Source organism: Apteryx mantelli, chromosome 2 (genome assembly GCF_036417845.1).
Source record: "Apteryx mantelli isolate bAptMan1 chromosome 2, bAptMan1.hap1, whole genome shotgun sequence".
NCBI classification, from domain to species: Eukaryota; Metazoa; Chordata; class Aves; order Apterygiformes; family Apterygidae; genus Apteryx; species Apteryx mantelli.
The window spans coordinates 133749486-133765640 of NC_089979.1; the positions used below are offsets into that span (position 1 = coordinate 133749486).

A 16155-nucleotide genomic window follows, 5' to 3' on the forward strand; every position below is an offset into this window, starting at 1 on the left:
TCTGGGAAGTCAGGTAAGTTAGATACAGAGATGTCTGATGCAGACTCCAGGCAAAAGGATCTACAGTGAAATCTTAGGCAGCATTATCTCAGGAATGGCAGATCTGCCTGCAGGCTGGGGTGGGATATGTCTTTCCTTTATGCTGTGCCAAGTTCCTACAGTGAAGTTCAAGCAATGCTCTGCTTTGCAAAGGCAATGTACAGCCTCCTCCTCTGCCACTGAGCAGAGCAGTGTGCCTGCTGGGCCTGAGTCCCGCAGGACCCCAGCCAGAAGCTGCCAGTCAAACTCCAGGAAGCTGCCAAGGAGCGCAGTTGTTACCCTCTGGTTCTGGAAGAGTTTTTATGCCTCCATGGAAGCATGACATGAGCTTTGGCCGAAAGTGGAAGACCATAAATGGCCTAGTACTTGTGGGATCAAAGAACATTTCAAATCCTTTCTTATCTTTCCAGGACAGAAGAGTCTTAGGTGAGGGTATAGTAGATAGGGACTGATATGCAGGATACTCACAGAAGCAGGTATTATTCTGTGACATCAGTCATTCAGAGCCAGTTTTTGTTCTAAATTTTTAAAGCCTTGTATGGTAGACGGTTTCCTTCTGTCTTCCCCTTGCCTTCCTGTCATCACTGGAGACATCTCCCAGTGCGTGGAGGTTTGATGAAGGAGCAGCTTCAGTCCCTTTCACACATACATACCAAATACAGAGGGTTCCTCTCCAGAGCTCATCTGCTATTCGTCTGTTATACGGAAACAGTAAGTGACCCAAGGCATTTAAAAAAAAAAAAAAATATATATATATATATAAAACCCATTGTTATAAATGGCTATTTCAGTTTTGCATGACTTCAGTACTATTTCATTATTAGAGATACTCCAAGAGAAGCCTGGATATTAAGAAGCCCATACTTGCAGAAGTGGAGTAAACCACAATAACAAAAGCTCATGTGATTGTAAGGAGTGCTTTAATACTGAAGTGCATTAAAAGCCAGAGTATGCCAGATGCTTGTCAGGCTGAGAAAAATGCAACAGCACTGGTTAGACAGAAAAGGTAAGTAGTCACAGATCAAAACTCTACCTCATGAGCCTCCCTTTAAAGGTGATGTGATATATGTTCTTGCACATGCACAAATGTTTCTTGTCCGATTCATAGAGGAGGATGGGTTTATTTGGTATAATTAGGACTAATCTAATCACCTAATACACGTAGGGCATATGTAAAGGACAGATTTCATGCAATTTGCAAAGATAAGGCTCAGGGAAGACTTACAGAAGCATAACTAGATGCTGCCTAGAAAGCATTTCATTTGCTAAGAGTGCTGTGGAAAACACTGCCTTTAAAAAAACAGCAATACAGGTGGAACAGGATATAATTGCTGCAGGTACTTTAAAAATCACCAAATCTCTCTTCTGATGACTACTATGCAATTAGCAATGTAACAGAACTGCCTGCTGGAAGGAGTAAGATGTAAAACTTGTTTCTTATGTCTCTCATATGACACCTCAAGAACAAATCCCACTGTCTGGGGAGGCAAACACAGAAGCCTACACAGTCCAAGTCACATGCACAAAAATGTTGGTCAGTCTGTTGACATTTAAATCTTGTCACTTGTTTTGCTCCTCTTCCCTTCATTTTAAGATCTGTTTTTGTTATTTTGCAGGAGGGTAAGTCCCACCAAAGAGTCCATCATGTGGTACAGTGTTTTAAGAATGTGCCCAGCTCTATTCTGCAGAGCAAACTGAAAACTTGCAAACAGCACTGCAGATTAAATTAGCAACTCAACCTTAGGCAATGTTCTTATGAGAACTACTCTTTGTTTTTCTATTTGCTTATTCTTAATGGGAAAACCAGGTAATTGTGAGCAAGAGTTTCAAGACCAAGAAGTTTATTCACATCCAGTGATTGGCAGCTAATCTGCCTCTATAAATGCAGTGGAGAGAGGCTCCCTCTGTATGACCAGCGCTCTAAATCATTCTCAGTAGAGGGGCAAGGTACCTAAAGCTAGCTGGTCCAAACGCTCAGATTTGTACTCTGTCACTCTTGTCACAATCACTAATGTCTTTTCTTTCAAAGATAAGAGATCATAAAAATTTTTGTTGACTGGTATGTCTTTGAGGACATGTACTGTGACAGGTCTGGATTTGTTTCTAGGCTTTTGTTTTGGGTTTTGCTTAGGCAGATCTTAAAAGAGGAAGAATAGGACTTTCCCCATGTGGAAACTATTCCTGGCCAAGAAATCTGTGAGGAAGTACTTCAATATTCTGGTTACTAAAATGGTATTCAACTCTTAAATATCCTCCTAAACTCATTTCCAACCCTCAGTCATTTTGGTTGCTCTCTGAATTTCCTTTTTCTTGTCAAGCAGCTCTGTGGCAACAGTGTGCGTAGAACCCAATGCAGCACTACTGAATCGGACACTGAATGAGATTCCCACATCTCAAACTACATTTTACTGACCAAACCCAGTGTGGGCTCTCATCATTTACTGTCAATATCTTTCAACCGTAGTTTTCTCAGTCTCTTTGAACACTAGTAGTATACATTTTTCCTTCAGCTCCTGGCTTGTATTAGGTCAAATACAATTAGATATCTACTTATGTCTAAATAGAACCTAGAACTTTTTTCCCCAGTTATTGTCCAGGAAAATGCCAAGTTACAGTTTCTCTGTCCTCTGCATATAAGATATAGGAGGTGAACTGTAAACCAACAGCATTTACTTGTCAACATTCTTAACTAATCTCTAGCCTAATCACAGTAAAATAAACATCTGACACCCCTCAAATATCTGTATCAAATGCCTTAGTAAAAGCCAGACCATGGAATCCCCTCAAATTACTTGTAACTGTCTCAGATAACATCTTTGCTTGCTAAGGTATATTATTTTTCCGTATATTACTCTCTCAAATAATTGTCAGTAGTAAGGCCATTAGCTAACTGTCTTACTGACCCATAAGGCAAATTATCTGGACTCCCACTGTAGGCTCACATTTCAGAAGTATTTTATTTGCCTTTTATCAATAACTGCATTACATCCTCACTGGGTTTTTTTTTTTTTTTGACTGTCTCCTCATTTCAACTATTTGTTTTAAATTGATTTCCACCATTTCAAGAGTTATCTATCTTACTTTAGTGCTCCTTTATTAATAGACCTCTTGTATTCCTTTCCCCTAGATGTGTTTGTGAGTTTTTATTTCCCTTATCCTTCTGGCTGTTAATTCATTGTTTTTGATGCCCTTAGCTTAATTCTCTGAGGCTTAAATCTAGTTATTTGATATTTGTAGTTCGTCTTCCTTCTTTTGGTGTGAGGCCACCTCACCTCTGACTTTCAGCTGCATATAGTAAAACTACACAGCACATTGCTACCACAATGCTTAACTTTCATTACAAAATTGTAATGATTTCTAAGGCTCTTGTTTGTCCTTCTCTATTAATAGCTCACACACTGAGATCTCTCACTGCTGCTAGCATCACATGGGTGAAAAAGGGCAGAGAAAATCCCATTTGTTACATACCTAGGGCTGATCTTCTGCTTGGGCAGTGGAGGATTTCTCATGCATATGCCCAGGCTCTAGTGCTGCTGCCTGAGGATTAATCCATGATCCCTCAGAAACTCAACTTCAAATCATTCTTCAAATTAGTTGTTTGTACCACACCACAGGAATTTCAGTGACTCATAAATCCTGTTATTTCAAAGTAAGGGAAGTACTTGAAAATATCACATGGAGCCAGGCTACAGCTTGAATGTTCTATCCTATTTCGCACACTAAGTTCTCCTACTAATCATGACATGTTACAGCTCTTTCATTGGGTTTTTTTCACCTCATCTTTCCTGTTCTAAAATGAGATGCAGTAAATGAGATCTGTGCATCTCATGCTATCCTAAATGTATTTTCATATGCCAGAACATGCTTTTATGACTTTCTGGAGGGCAGCCATATACCAAACAAAAAAGCAGTTGCAAAAAGGAAACATTAAGAAAATTAAAGGGTTGTAGCTAAAACAAGGATATTCTTTTGCTTTCTTTGTGTGTGCAACCAAGTTTAGTATCAAATATAGCAAAGGCAGAACAGGATGAACAGCAAAGAAAGTAATACAGTGCAACTATTGGAAAAGATTGCTTTGATCTACTGGTAAATTGTTACTTATTTTCTGCAATTTAGTAAGCCCATTATAGTAGTACTATTTCTTTCTGTTCTAGCCTTATCTCCTCTTCTGCAGCCAAATACACAGCTTGCCTGTTGCTAGATAAGTCATATCACCAATTCTAGTCTCACACTGCTTTCTACCATCTTTTTAGATGCTCAGAAGTCCATATGGGATGAAGCATCCAGCCTTAGTACCTCCTTAATAGTAATTTTTGATTTTTACTTTCAGGGTGAGATCTGAAAAGATGCATTTATTTAAAAAAGTTGATCAAACAAGAACTTTTTATTTATTCTGTCATCTAAACCAGAAATATCTCCCTTGACCTTTCTATTTACATTTCTTATAGCAAAGTGACCTAATACTTCAAAATTCCCATCTCCCCTTAGCGCTCTGTAGGTTTGGCTAGATGTTTTCAAACATCATTCTATGTTGATTGTTTGACTATGTGGGTTATTCAGATTTTCAGGGTCCTACACTTACTTAAAGCGAAAGCATTTCTACCATAAAAAGCTCTTGAGCACTACAGGACCTTGCAGCTTAGCAGCAACAGCCTGCTGCAATACCTGAAGAGTGACTAAAGGTTTTAGACAGCTCATCACTTAAGTTCAATGGCAAGCTCCTTTAAGCTCTTATGTAGCACAGCAGTAGCATTGAGGTACAGAAGCTTAAAAAAATCTTGAAGTGGCCCTGTGTGTATAGACACTTCAACTGAGTACAGGTGGCTTAATCATTTATCAGATGTAGCCTGTCTCTAACTGCTGCTTAAAAGCATTCCTCTTTTTACTGAAGTAGCCATTTAAGAGGATGAACATCACAAGATAAAGACTAAGTTGAAAGCACAGGTGATTTCAACATTATTACTACCTTAAATGTAAGACAACCATCCAGTCTTCTAAAACATGCCATGGGATCTTCAAGGTTAAAAAGGACCTCATTTTATACCATTACCCCAGGATATAACCCTGCCTTGCTAGAATGCTGCTTTAATTTTAAAAAAGTTTCCTGGAACTTTTTTTTTTAAACTTGTAGCTTTCTGACACAATTAGGCTTAAGAATCACTCAGTCTCCATAAATGAAATACAAGAATAGGTATAGTATGTAAAGAATGAGTTCAGGCAGTTATGGAATTCCTTTGACAAGCCATGAACACTTTTTGTCACTTTAAATAGTAAGATTTTACAAAAGTGAGTTTAACAACTGCTGTGAAGATGGGGGTTTTCTAGCAAAATACATTATGCCACCATAGTGCTATGTTCCTCAGTTTCTCCATGTCAGAATTGGAGTAATTGGCATAAACAATTCAGAGCTAAGTGAGCCCTAAGCATGTACACGTCTTAATTTGTACAAGTCTCAGTAGTATTCCAGAGTCCCCACTTGGGAAAACACATTTCATAAGACTTAAACAGAACTCCAGGCCTATGTATCAGTATTTCTTTTGTGGGTTATGCAAAGCCTGTACTGGGTCATTAACAGTAACAAAAAACAGATGCCTTATTTCATCTACAAAACAATCACCAGAAAAAACCCTACAAGCAACCCAGCATTATAAGATAATATACATGAGTTTCTGGTGAATATACACCGAGCCCATGACGTAAGGCATCTGAGTTCCTATTAAGCCTGCAGCATGCCTGCCCATTGTCTGTCATCTTGAGTTTACGTCCTGGACATTAAATTCATTCACACTATTTAAGCAAGCCATCTTCCAGTATGCTCTAGACCTTTGTTAGGAAGCACATTTATAGTGCAGTTTTAGGTATGACCATGGGTCCATAGCAAGAACTGAAATGTTATCTTCAACTATTCAAAGAAACAAGTCAACCTATTTATGTATACTCTGGAGTAAGCTTTTGCTTTCCTCTTAAAATATGAGGTTCAGTAATTTAAAACCACCAACAGGAGGGCCTAGTCAGAAACAAATGTTCTCGTCACACTGACTCCATCACCTCATTCTGGAAAACTTCTGATTGCTGCTTATAGCATCTAGGCAAAATATATACCTTAATATCATTAATTCAGTAAAGCTAACATACACAGCCATCAGATTTGAGAACCAGACAACAAAACTGTATCAATTCACATAAATGTAATAAAACTTCATAAGCAATTAATTGCAAAACTACGTAACTAATAGGTGTCAAAACAGCAAACTGCAAGTTTCTTGTTAGGTGAATGCTTTTAAGATTGTTCCCCCAAAATTGTATTATATTAATGTATGCATTATAGCCTCAAATAGAGCAAACAAAAGCTGAACTGTATCAGCTGGGAAAGGTAACTGCCTCCAGGGTCACAGAAGCACATAACTAGGTGCAGACCACACAGGAGTCTACTGTGTCCACTGACACAGTTGTCAAAGGCTGCATGAAACCACTTAGTAAGAGACATAAGGCAAAGTGATCCAAAACCAAGCTGTTTTACATTGTATCCATTTCTTTCTAGATCAGTAGGCTGTGAATACATCACCAAAATGTTCCTACTTTTGACAAAAGGTTTTTGTTTTAAGATTCTTTTTGCCCATAATTTCACAGTACAGAGTATAAAAGGGAACTCTTACTATAAAATTTATTTTCAATAGTGTATTTCTTGGATTTAAAAGGTCCTTTCCAAAACAAACAAGGAAAAGTTAAATACAATGTTGAAATATTTATATCTCTGAATTTATTACTGCAGAAAACTTAAAGAGGAAATGAAAATTTAACTCACAAGGAAGCATTTTAATTCATTACTTAACCCCAAAATTGTGCATTTAAGGTGTCATAGAGCAATTACAAAAAAAAAGTAAAAGAATTTCCTAATTTCAGAATAAATATAAAAATCCTAAACATTTAAAAGTTCTAGTGGTGGTGGCCTGAGAGGAATCTTTCCCATTGTGAACTTTTTTGCTTCAAATTGTTTCAACTCTTCAGCTGATAGTTCCATCTTCAGTGTAAATAATTTTTCTGATGTAATATTGTTTGTGACTGGAGAAGGTGCTGATGTTACATTATGTCCAGGAACACTGGCAGTCTGTCCAAATAAAGTACTGCTTGAACGTGAAGGAGAAGCTGCTACTGCTGCATTAAAAGCTCCGAAGGCTGTAAGTGGGGTAGTGCTTGAAGAGTTCACAGCAGAAGAACTGCCAAACCCCGAAAACCCAGAAGTTCCCAAACCGCTAGTTGTTTCAGAAGTTTTAAATGAGAAGGAGGCTGCAGATGGAGCTGACTGACTGCCAAAACCAACAGAACGGGATACGCTAGGGGAGGACATCGCACCAAACACAGGAGGATCACGGCCAGCAGAAGAGCTCCCAAAAGCAGGGGTGTTTCCAGATGATGCACTGACAAGACTGGAACTTGTTTTAAAGGAGAAATTGCTAGCACTGTTACTGTTGCTGTTCACAGGAAAGTCTGCAATTATAAAATTTAGAAAAACTTTTTGAAAGGGCACACCTGCAATACTAAAACATGAAGAAAAAAACCACAGGAAAAAAAAGACCTCAAAAAACAACATTTAACTGTTGGTTAATGCAGAAACTTACTTGACAACCCAAAGCTTGATGTTTGCTGTCCTCCAAATCTGAATGAAGGCAATGGTTGACTGACCGCATTCTTCAACTCAGATAGCTTAAAAAAAATCCAAATATATAAATGAAAACTAAGATTCTAAAGCAGGGAAATGTCTTTCAATAAATACTTGAAACAAAAATATTTTCATTATGACCTGAATACCTCTTAGAGCTGTTTCTTATCTCTTAACTATTTTAATCAATATTTTATGATTCTACTTATGTCATTGCTTTGTCTTATTCTTTTTCTCACTTTAGCACATCTAGTTTTCTGTGCAAATCCCACTTCACCTTCAGCACTGAACATACCAATGATCATATTAAACTTGAATGCACTTCATGCAGACTCCACTTAAATCAATTTATTCTGTCTCCCTGATTATTTAATAGTGGCTTCTAACTGTTCTTGAGCATTCTCTTTCTGAAATATCTAGATTCAGAAAATATTTGTATGCTTTCCCAGGAACATGCACCCTTCATGTCTTCAAATTTTATCTAAACACACTGTTTCTCCCTCAGCTATATAACATTTTCTCTTTCTGGCATTACAGAAATGCTCTAAGTGATCCTATTTATCTTAAGATGGCCTGCAGGACAATTCTGTCTGGTGTGCTAATTATGCCTCAGAGAACTCAACACTGGACTGGAGATGTGCATCTTAATATACATGTACATAACCAGGTCCCAACCTTAAGCTACTGCTACTTCCGTGTGGCTTGCAATGATAAAGTTTCCAAACCTGGGATCCAGCTGCTGCCTTGCTAATGTGGATCCATCCTGATTCACTACCTTCCTTAGTTAACTAAGAGAACTTCATAATACAACTTGCATACAATACATTGATTTTTTGATTTCAGAGAAAGATGGATATAAGACCCAAAACTCTGTTCATAGACTTCCATGTTCATCTGACTCAGGTACTGCTAAAGTATTCAGTCACATTTCTATCACCTAAAAAGCTATAGAGAAGTAGAGATGGGGTGGTTTTCAAACTGCAGGCATCATTCTCTTATGTAATTCCTCCTTCCACCCTTTCTGATTTCTATAATGTTCCCAGGTGTGTTTCAAGATTACTGTCAAGAGGTCTTCATGCTGGCCATCAGCCAAACAGTTTCATGCCTGCTGTTCTTCATGGCGATAGTGCCAGAAGATAACACATCACAGTAGAGATTTTCAGAACAGTTCATGTATCTCCCATTAAAATTGCCACTGCATCTGGGAATCAAACATTTTCAGGTCTCAGCTAGTTGGATGCAAACAAGGATGCTCTACGAGTATCATGTATATTTGGTTGTTAAATAAAATCCTGAGATCTTCAAAGCAATACTGATCATTTATTTTTATAAAGTTAGTAAAAGTCTAGCTAAATGCTTTGACAGTGCCTGAAGTTTCTGTGGAACTTTTAAGATCTCCACATTAAGATCAAGGTGGCATATTACAACTATCATGTCTTAGAAATCATTTCATTAATGCTCTTAGTAAAAGAAATTAACATCGGCATTTGTAGCACATTTGCAACACACATTTGCAACAAAACAAAATCCAAGGGAAACATTCTTCTGAAATTAAGAAAAAAATGACATCAAAAACATTTTACCTTTCAGTAACACTTACCAATGCTGCTCTTGTTGATGCATTTAAAGTTTTTAACTCCAGCAGTCTATTTTTCCATTGTTTCACTAACTGTTGGACAGAATTTATCTATAAAGGGGGATAGACAAGCATACTCTTATTATTGGCAAAGACTTAAAAATGGAACTAGAGTGATCTAGCAAATAAGCTAAAATAGATTTCTAGAATTAGAAAAGAAATCTTCATTAAACTAAAGAGACAAGATTTTTGCTTTCATGAAATTTCAAGCTGAGGATCTGAAATTTTTGTTATTAACGCAGGATTCCTTCAATTCTTTTACAAATGCTCTTAAATCAACATTATTACTTTACATAACAGAAAATGTAAAAAAGCTTGTCCTGGAGCTTTCTAAATATAAGCTCTATCACTATCTGAATTAGGTGCTTGAAAAAAATATCAGCGGGGAATTTCAGGCTCTAAGCATATAAGAATAAACTCTTCTGTCCTTGTTTTATTTCTGGCCCGTCCAGTTATAGGATTTCAACTTGAGTGAGTGCATGACTTTCCTTAGTTTCTCTACATTTTCAGAAAAAATACCCACTTTCAAAATATAATAATTGAGAACAATTGGAACAGTATCACCCCAAAATATTTAGGTTTGAAAAAAATTAATTTAAATCAGTCCCTCTAATGCGATGCAACAGACTACTGCACAGAACATATACAGCAATAAATAGTACCTGTGTCTTGATAACTGTGATTAAAGTATTAGATGGGAGATTGGAAAGTCATTAAATAACTGATTTTTCAGTACTTTAAGACCTGAATTTCATATATTTATAATTACGGAAACCTTATTTTAAGTCCAGCCTAACTGAAATTCTCCTCAAAAATTGACAAAGTGGGGAAAACATCTAATGTGCCAAACGCCTGCAAGACTGGAATGCTTCATCTTTTGTAACTAGATTTCTTAATCTTTCAAAAGGGTCTCTCACTGCAAACATCAATAATTCTTGTGTGTTACATGCTGGAAGATCATGCTGTTTAATATCAGCTCTTATACAACAGACTGGAGAATTTAGATTTTGACCCAACCTATGAATAGAAACACATGCTTTGGATAAGATATGTTGTACTTAAATATTTTGTATCATATAGTTACCATCTATATATAGTTACCATTTGTACACCGAAACTTTCATGAATTTGCATTCAAGTATTCAGTGATGCCATAAATCCTTTCTAACAGCCAGTAGTAATGTATTGTTTACTCTTTTCAGTTCATTTCTCTAATTGAAGTTTTTTTAAAAAGCATCAACCCTAAACGAAGAGCAGATGTTAGCATAATATACTTGCCAAGCTGAAAAAAGTGACTGCTCAAAAACATTTTACAGTAAAATATTTACCAAGTTAAGGAGATTTATTTTGATTAATTGCTTCAAAAATTGGATTAAATAATCATTCAATCTCTAACCAAAAAATTACAACAGAAGTTTTCATTTTTGGATAGAAAAAAGATATGGTCTGGCAATTCAGATTTGTTGCTGACTTGCTTCAGACTTTTATTAACAGTGTTTCTGTTGTCTCCAACTTTTCTTCTGTCTCAAAAAAAAAAAATTGCAATTCTGGTGATTATAAACACATGAAACAACAGTAATGACAAAAGCAATTTCTTCTGTAATACAGAACCAAGGGGAAGAGGAAAGAGTGCAATGTAGCTTGAATTAGTTTGTACTTTCAAGACATGGTAACACAGATGGATACAAAACTGGGATTTACTTCTATCTTGTGAAATTCAGGATTGAAGAAATAACTAAAAGCTACTTCAAATGGAATCATCAGCTTGTCTAACCTATTACTAAACTTTAGGTTTGAAATTTGCCAGAATCCATAGAACAAATTACTTTGCCGTTACAACTTGTTTCAAGCATCGGCCAAAACAGCTAGTGAAGGCTGCGTCTTTGAAAGAAGAAAGGAAACTTCCTAACAGGCACACCGTCTGTTCTGTACCACATGTTTGTGACAGAGCTGTCACCCTGTTCAGAAGCGTAACCTTGGTGTCCAACGTGGAGTTATTTGGCAGACATGATGTAAAACTCATAGAATTAGCTAAAATACACGTCTGTTTTGATTCTGTCATTTTCACCAGCCAAACCACTGCTTTGCAGCACAGTCAATTTGATAAACCTACTGTAAGCTTAGTAATTACTTTTCGTAAAGAATGCAAGACTGTGGAGAGATTCTAAAAATGATTCATTTAGCTGTCCCCTCCTTCTCACCCCAAGAAGTCTGTACTGTAAGAAAGGCTGCTTTTAGCAACAGTGGTCAGCATCGTGACTGCATTCAGTCATACTATCACTACTTTATCATAACTTTATCATACTGTATTTAATTTCATGGCATCTGTCTAATAGCTTAACTCCTTTGTTGCCATACCATTAAACTATGCTAGTTTTGTTGATATTGATAGGACTAAAAGGGAGCAGAAAATATATATATATATATATTTAAATATAAAGTGTTACTTTTTTTCTATAAATATACATATATACTTCTTTAGAAGTAAAATCTATTTTCATCACCAACTCTCTCTAGTAAGGGTATGTTAAAAAAAAGTAAAATAAACCTCCCCAGTGTTATACTTAAAGCAATATATATCCAGTTATACCAACAATCAAACTAACAGCATGAAAAACATTAAAGTTCTGAGCCAGGATTCAAATGACTTCCACAAGTAATGCACAAGATCAGGAGCCAGAATAAGAAAATGAATGTCTAGATTTATAAAGACATACATTTAACTGAGATTAGCTGAAAGTTTATTCCCACCACTTTTCATGGGAATTGAAGCATCAACATATTTAGGGATTCAGTTTTAGAAACCCAGATCTGACAGTTTCAGCCTTTGATCTCAGAGAGGAATACAAAATTATGGTAGAGCATTGAGACTGGCAGCTATTTTTTTTTTTTTTTTTCCTATTTGGTGCACAGCAATTTAAAAATATTTTGGCGTTCTGATCATCGCCTAGAATTTGGTAAGGTAATCAAATGAACCAGAGTTGCCACACAAAAAATATTAACCAGTCCTATATTGAAATGTTCATGTAAAAGATTCAGTATTTTTAAAATGCTTACGTAGTTCTGAATATTATTGTTTGCTCTGCAGTTATAATACTCCAGATGCAACTCTTCTGGCGAGAAATCTGGAAAACCTGAAAGGAGAGGTATAATCAAAAACCTCAAAAAAAAGGTACTTTCAATGGCCCTCTATAAGGTTACAAAGAAATGAGCCTTAATACATTGTCTGTAATAAGTCAGTTATACTTGGAGACACAAAAAGAACTCAGAACTTCAAAGATGTGAATGCCCAAAATGAATTTCTCATAATCCAATATTCCTTCCTGTTACATCATAAGGCAAGTGATCAGTTTGCAAACAGTTCCATATAGGCTTAACAGCATGGACAAGTATGAGATACTGCTTATGTGGAACAAGTTGCAAGTTTATAGTCCGTCTCAGATAAAGATTATTTCGCATTGTTGTTTTCAGACAAGTGCCTAGCATTCTTCTGGCCTCTGAAACAAAGTTAGCCCTACACCCAACAGAAACGTTCTAACTAATAGCAGGGTGTGGCAATACTAAAAACATTTTTACCTGAGATATTAAGCTTTTCTTTCATAGGTGAGTAAGATGAAAACATCCATTGTCCTGAAGATTCCCAAATTTCCATGTCTTTCACTATGCCTTCACTAGAAGCCAAGAAAAAAAAAAAAAGGAGTAGAAATTATATGGTCAAAAGGAAATGCAAAAAGCAATTGCCTAGTTTGAATCCAAGGCCAGATTCAAATACCTGAAACCATGAAAATTAATGAAGCAGGACACTATTCAGGATGAGCAATGTAAGTACTTGGTTCTTTGTGAAAAATGCATTTATTCTGCAAGATACATAAATGTCCGTTCAAAATATTTTACTTTATCATCTGACTGCAAAGTAAATTAAATCAGATCTTAAAAAAATCCCCAAACAGTATTTTTAAATGCCTGAATGGCATACGCTGCCACAGATTTTCCCTGAAGCTGCAGATCACAATACAATTTTGAAACCTTCCCAGTACTAAAGATTTTACAAACATGAATGAATATGCATAGAAAAGAAAAAGAAGAAAAGTGTTTCATGTAAGTTTTTGGAAAAGAATCAAGGACATAAAAATCCAGAAATGGCAGAAGCAAAGAAATAGAAGCTACATCAACAGAAGTAAAACCAAACGTAAACAGTTAAAAGGGAAAAACTATAGTGGAGAAGCATAAATATTTTTATGCTATTAGTTTTTATTAAAAATATTTTAATAATATTTTTGTTCCTATTTCAGATGTTTGTTAACACGATACACATTCCCATTTGAAAAGCTGAATAACTATTCAGTTAAGTACTTTATCAATGTACTCTTAAAAAAAAAAAAAAAAAAAAAAAAAAAAAAAAAAAAAGGAAGGGGCTAGGGCTGCTCATTTTCCTGGCTTCCACAAACCTGTTTCTTTAGGAAATCACACTGCTTGCTTGCTTCTCATCACCTACCCTGTAATTGCCCTGAGCCTGCCGGTCATCTTAAACCAACTCTGACATACATGCACATGAAAGTAGGTTTCAATAATTTTGCTATTGATGAAATAATTTGTTACCTTAAGGGTCAGGAAAACTAAGCCAAATAGTTCATTTTTCCCAAGAACTTCTTTAAAATGGTTGAAATGCTGATTTAGGGGCCCTGACCCTTTAATTTCAACTACTGAACTCTTAATTTCTCCTTCCTTATCCTCCTACACACAACTTTAACACCGTAACTCCTTACTACTATCATAGCTATCTAGCCACCCAACCCAGCTTTTCTGGTTCCAGACAAGGACCTCCTTCTTCCCACGCCATCATAACTCAGAGAACTAAATGACACAGTGGTTTTTTAAATGTTTTTCCCTATATGTTCCAGCTTCCCTCTTCATGATCACCTCCTCTACATTATCTCTAGTAAGCCAGCAAGCTTTTAAAATGCTCATTCTAAATGCTTTCAATTAGCCAGTCAATGAGACAAGACTGTAACTTACAGAAGTTTCTCCTCTTCATCTTTATAGCTGTCATCAATATTTTGACTGGTCATTAATGCAGAGAATCTGTTCTGTGAAAAGTCTGCATTTCTACTGCCACTGCCCAACGATCCAAAATCAGATGATCCAAAAAATCCTCTTCCATGATCTTTGCTGCCACCCCATGCATTGGACTTAAAGGTGGAGGGTTGGATAACGTTAGTGTATCTGTGGTTACTTGCACCCCATCCTCCTCCTCCTCCTCTGGTGGTACCTTCCAATAAAATAGTGTTAAATCATTTAAGATATTAAACAATATTCACAACAACAACAAAACAACTGTAAGTTAGCTATTCTCATAGTGTCAGTAAAAAATTTAAAAAGAAAACCTGAAAAGAGCGAGTTAATTAGGGTAGTTCTGAAATCAGAGCAGGAGAGAACTCCTCATCATACACATCACTATGTCAACAACAAAAACTTGCTAGGAGTATTGCAGAAAAGAGTTTGTTTCAGTTTTGCTTATGTTGTTCTGCAAAGTAACTAGCCCAGGAGAAAAAATAAAATTTAACTCAGTATATTTACACTAGGGGCTTCTGCTAAAAAAGCTATAGCAGCATCTCTGTTGCATGAGAAGACCTCCAAATTTAAGACCTTCGTTTCGTTTGTGCATGCTACAGGCAAACTCAGAGCCTCCTTCAGTAGGTACACGAGCAACTGTAGTTGTTACCCCACGTCTATCTGTCCAATAGCATTGCTCATCACGTCACTTGTGCGTCAAAAGCTTCCAAAGAACCAAATCAAATCAGATTCAAAACAACCTTAAAAGTTACAGCTGCGGGTGTCTGAAACTTGCCTACTGCCCTTGCAAATAACAGTGGAGAACGACTCTCGTTTTCTCCGCTCATTCGGCACTTTTAACGGTGCCTTCTTCGGAACCCACCGCCCCTAAGCTGACGCGACCGCCGAGCCGAGCCAAGGCGGGAGACGCGGAAGCTCCTGCCCGCGCAGCTCCCGCGCCCCGGCGGCGCCTCGCCCCGGCGCGGCTCCCGCCCCGCTGCCCACCGCCAGCCCGGAGCTGCTCAGCCCCGCCGCGCGCCTCGCCCCGGCCGCCGCGGGGCCCTGCTCCCCGCCCCGGCCAAGCCGGAGGCGGGCGGCTGCGGAAGGGCCGCGCAGGGGGCTCGGCCCCAGGTACCTTGGGAGGGCGGCGCAGGGGGCCCGGAGCGGCCGCCGCCGCGGGGATGCTCGTTCCAGCACCTGTCGCCGAAGCGGCAGCGGCCCTGCAGGAAGAACTGACAGATGACCATGGCGGCCGCCAACCGCCCGGCCGCCCGCGCCGCGCCGCAATGACGTCGCGGGCAGGCGCAACACAGGGAGGAGGCACCAATCCGGCGGGGAGCTGGCGCCGGCCCCGCCCACAGCCCGCGTGCCACGGGGCTCGCCGCGGGGCCCCGCCCCTCAGCGGCGCGCGCCGCGCCTCGGCCCGGTCCGCCCCCGGCCCAACCGTCGCCTCCACAGCGAGGCTGCCGGCTGCGCGGCCCCGGGGGGAGGGAGCTGCCCGGCTGCCTCGCTTGCTCCGTGAGGTTTTAAGACTCAAGCAGAAGGCGCGGACAAAAGGTCCTGTTGGTTAAGCCATTAAACATGCTGCCAGTGCTACCGAAGAAAAATCATTTATTGATCAAAATGTACCGAGTCACAAGCCTCACTGAGGTATTTCACTTCACTCGCATCATAAGCTTCAAAAAAGTGTTTCTTATACTGAGCCAAGGTGTCACTTCATTAGTTTTATCAATACACATCTTCAATACACAAAATGACCTAAGAAACA

The 16155-nt window shown here is 38.3% G+C and overlaps 1 protein-coding gene across 1 annotated transcript; it reads right to left on the reverse strand.

Moving 5' to 3' along the window:
• Positions 1–6769: 6769 nt before the first annotated feature.
• NUP42 (nucleoporin 42) lies at positions 6770–15661 on the reverse strand. The gene is made up of 7 exons (XM_067291597.1): positions 15523–15661; positions 14352–14604; positions 12912–13006; positions 12393–12469; positions 9300–9386; positions 7659–7743; positions 6770–7527 (listed from the first exon to the last, which is right to left on the reverse strand). Exons 1-7 carry the CDS (start codon positions 15632–15634, stop codon positions 6959–6961), a joined length of 1278 nt encoding a protein of 425 aa, XP_067147698.1. The 5' UTR covers positions 15635–15661; the 3' UTR covers positions 6770–6958.
• Positions 15662–16155: the final 494 nt, after the last annotated feature.

Coding starts and splice junctions, on each gene's coding strand:
- NUP42 (XM_067291597.1), bottom strand. CDS start 15,634: ATGGTCATCTGTCAGTTCTTCCTGCAGGGCCGCTGCCGCTTCGGCGAC. Junction 12,470..12,911: donor AGAAAAGCTTAATATCTCAG/GTAAAAATGTTT, acceptor CTCTCCTTTCAG/GTTTTCCAGATTTCTCGCCA. Junction 9,387..12,392: donor ACAATAATATTCAGAACTAC/GTAAGCATTTTA, acceptor CCCCCTTTATAG/ATAAATTCTGTCCAACAGTT.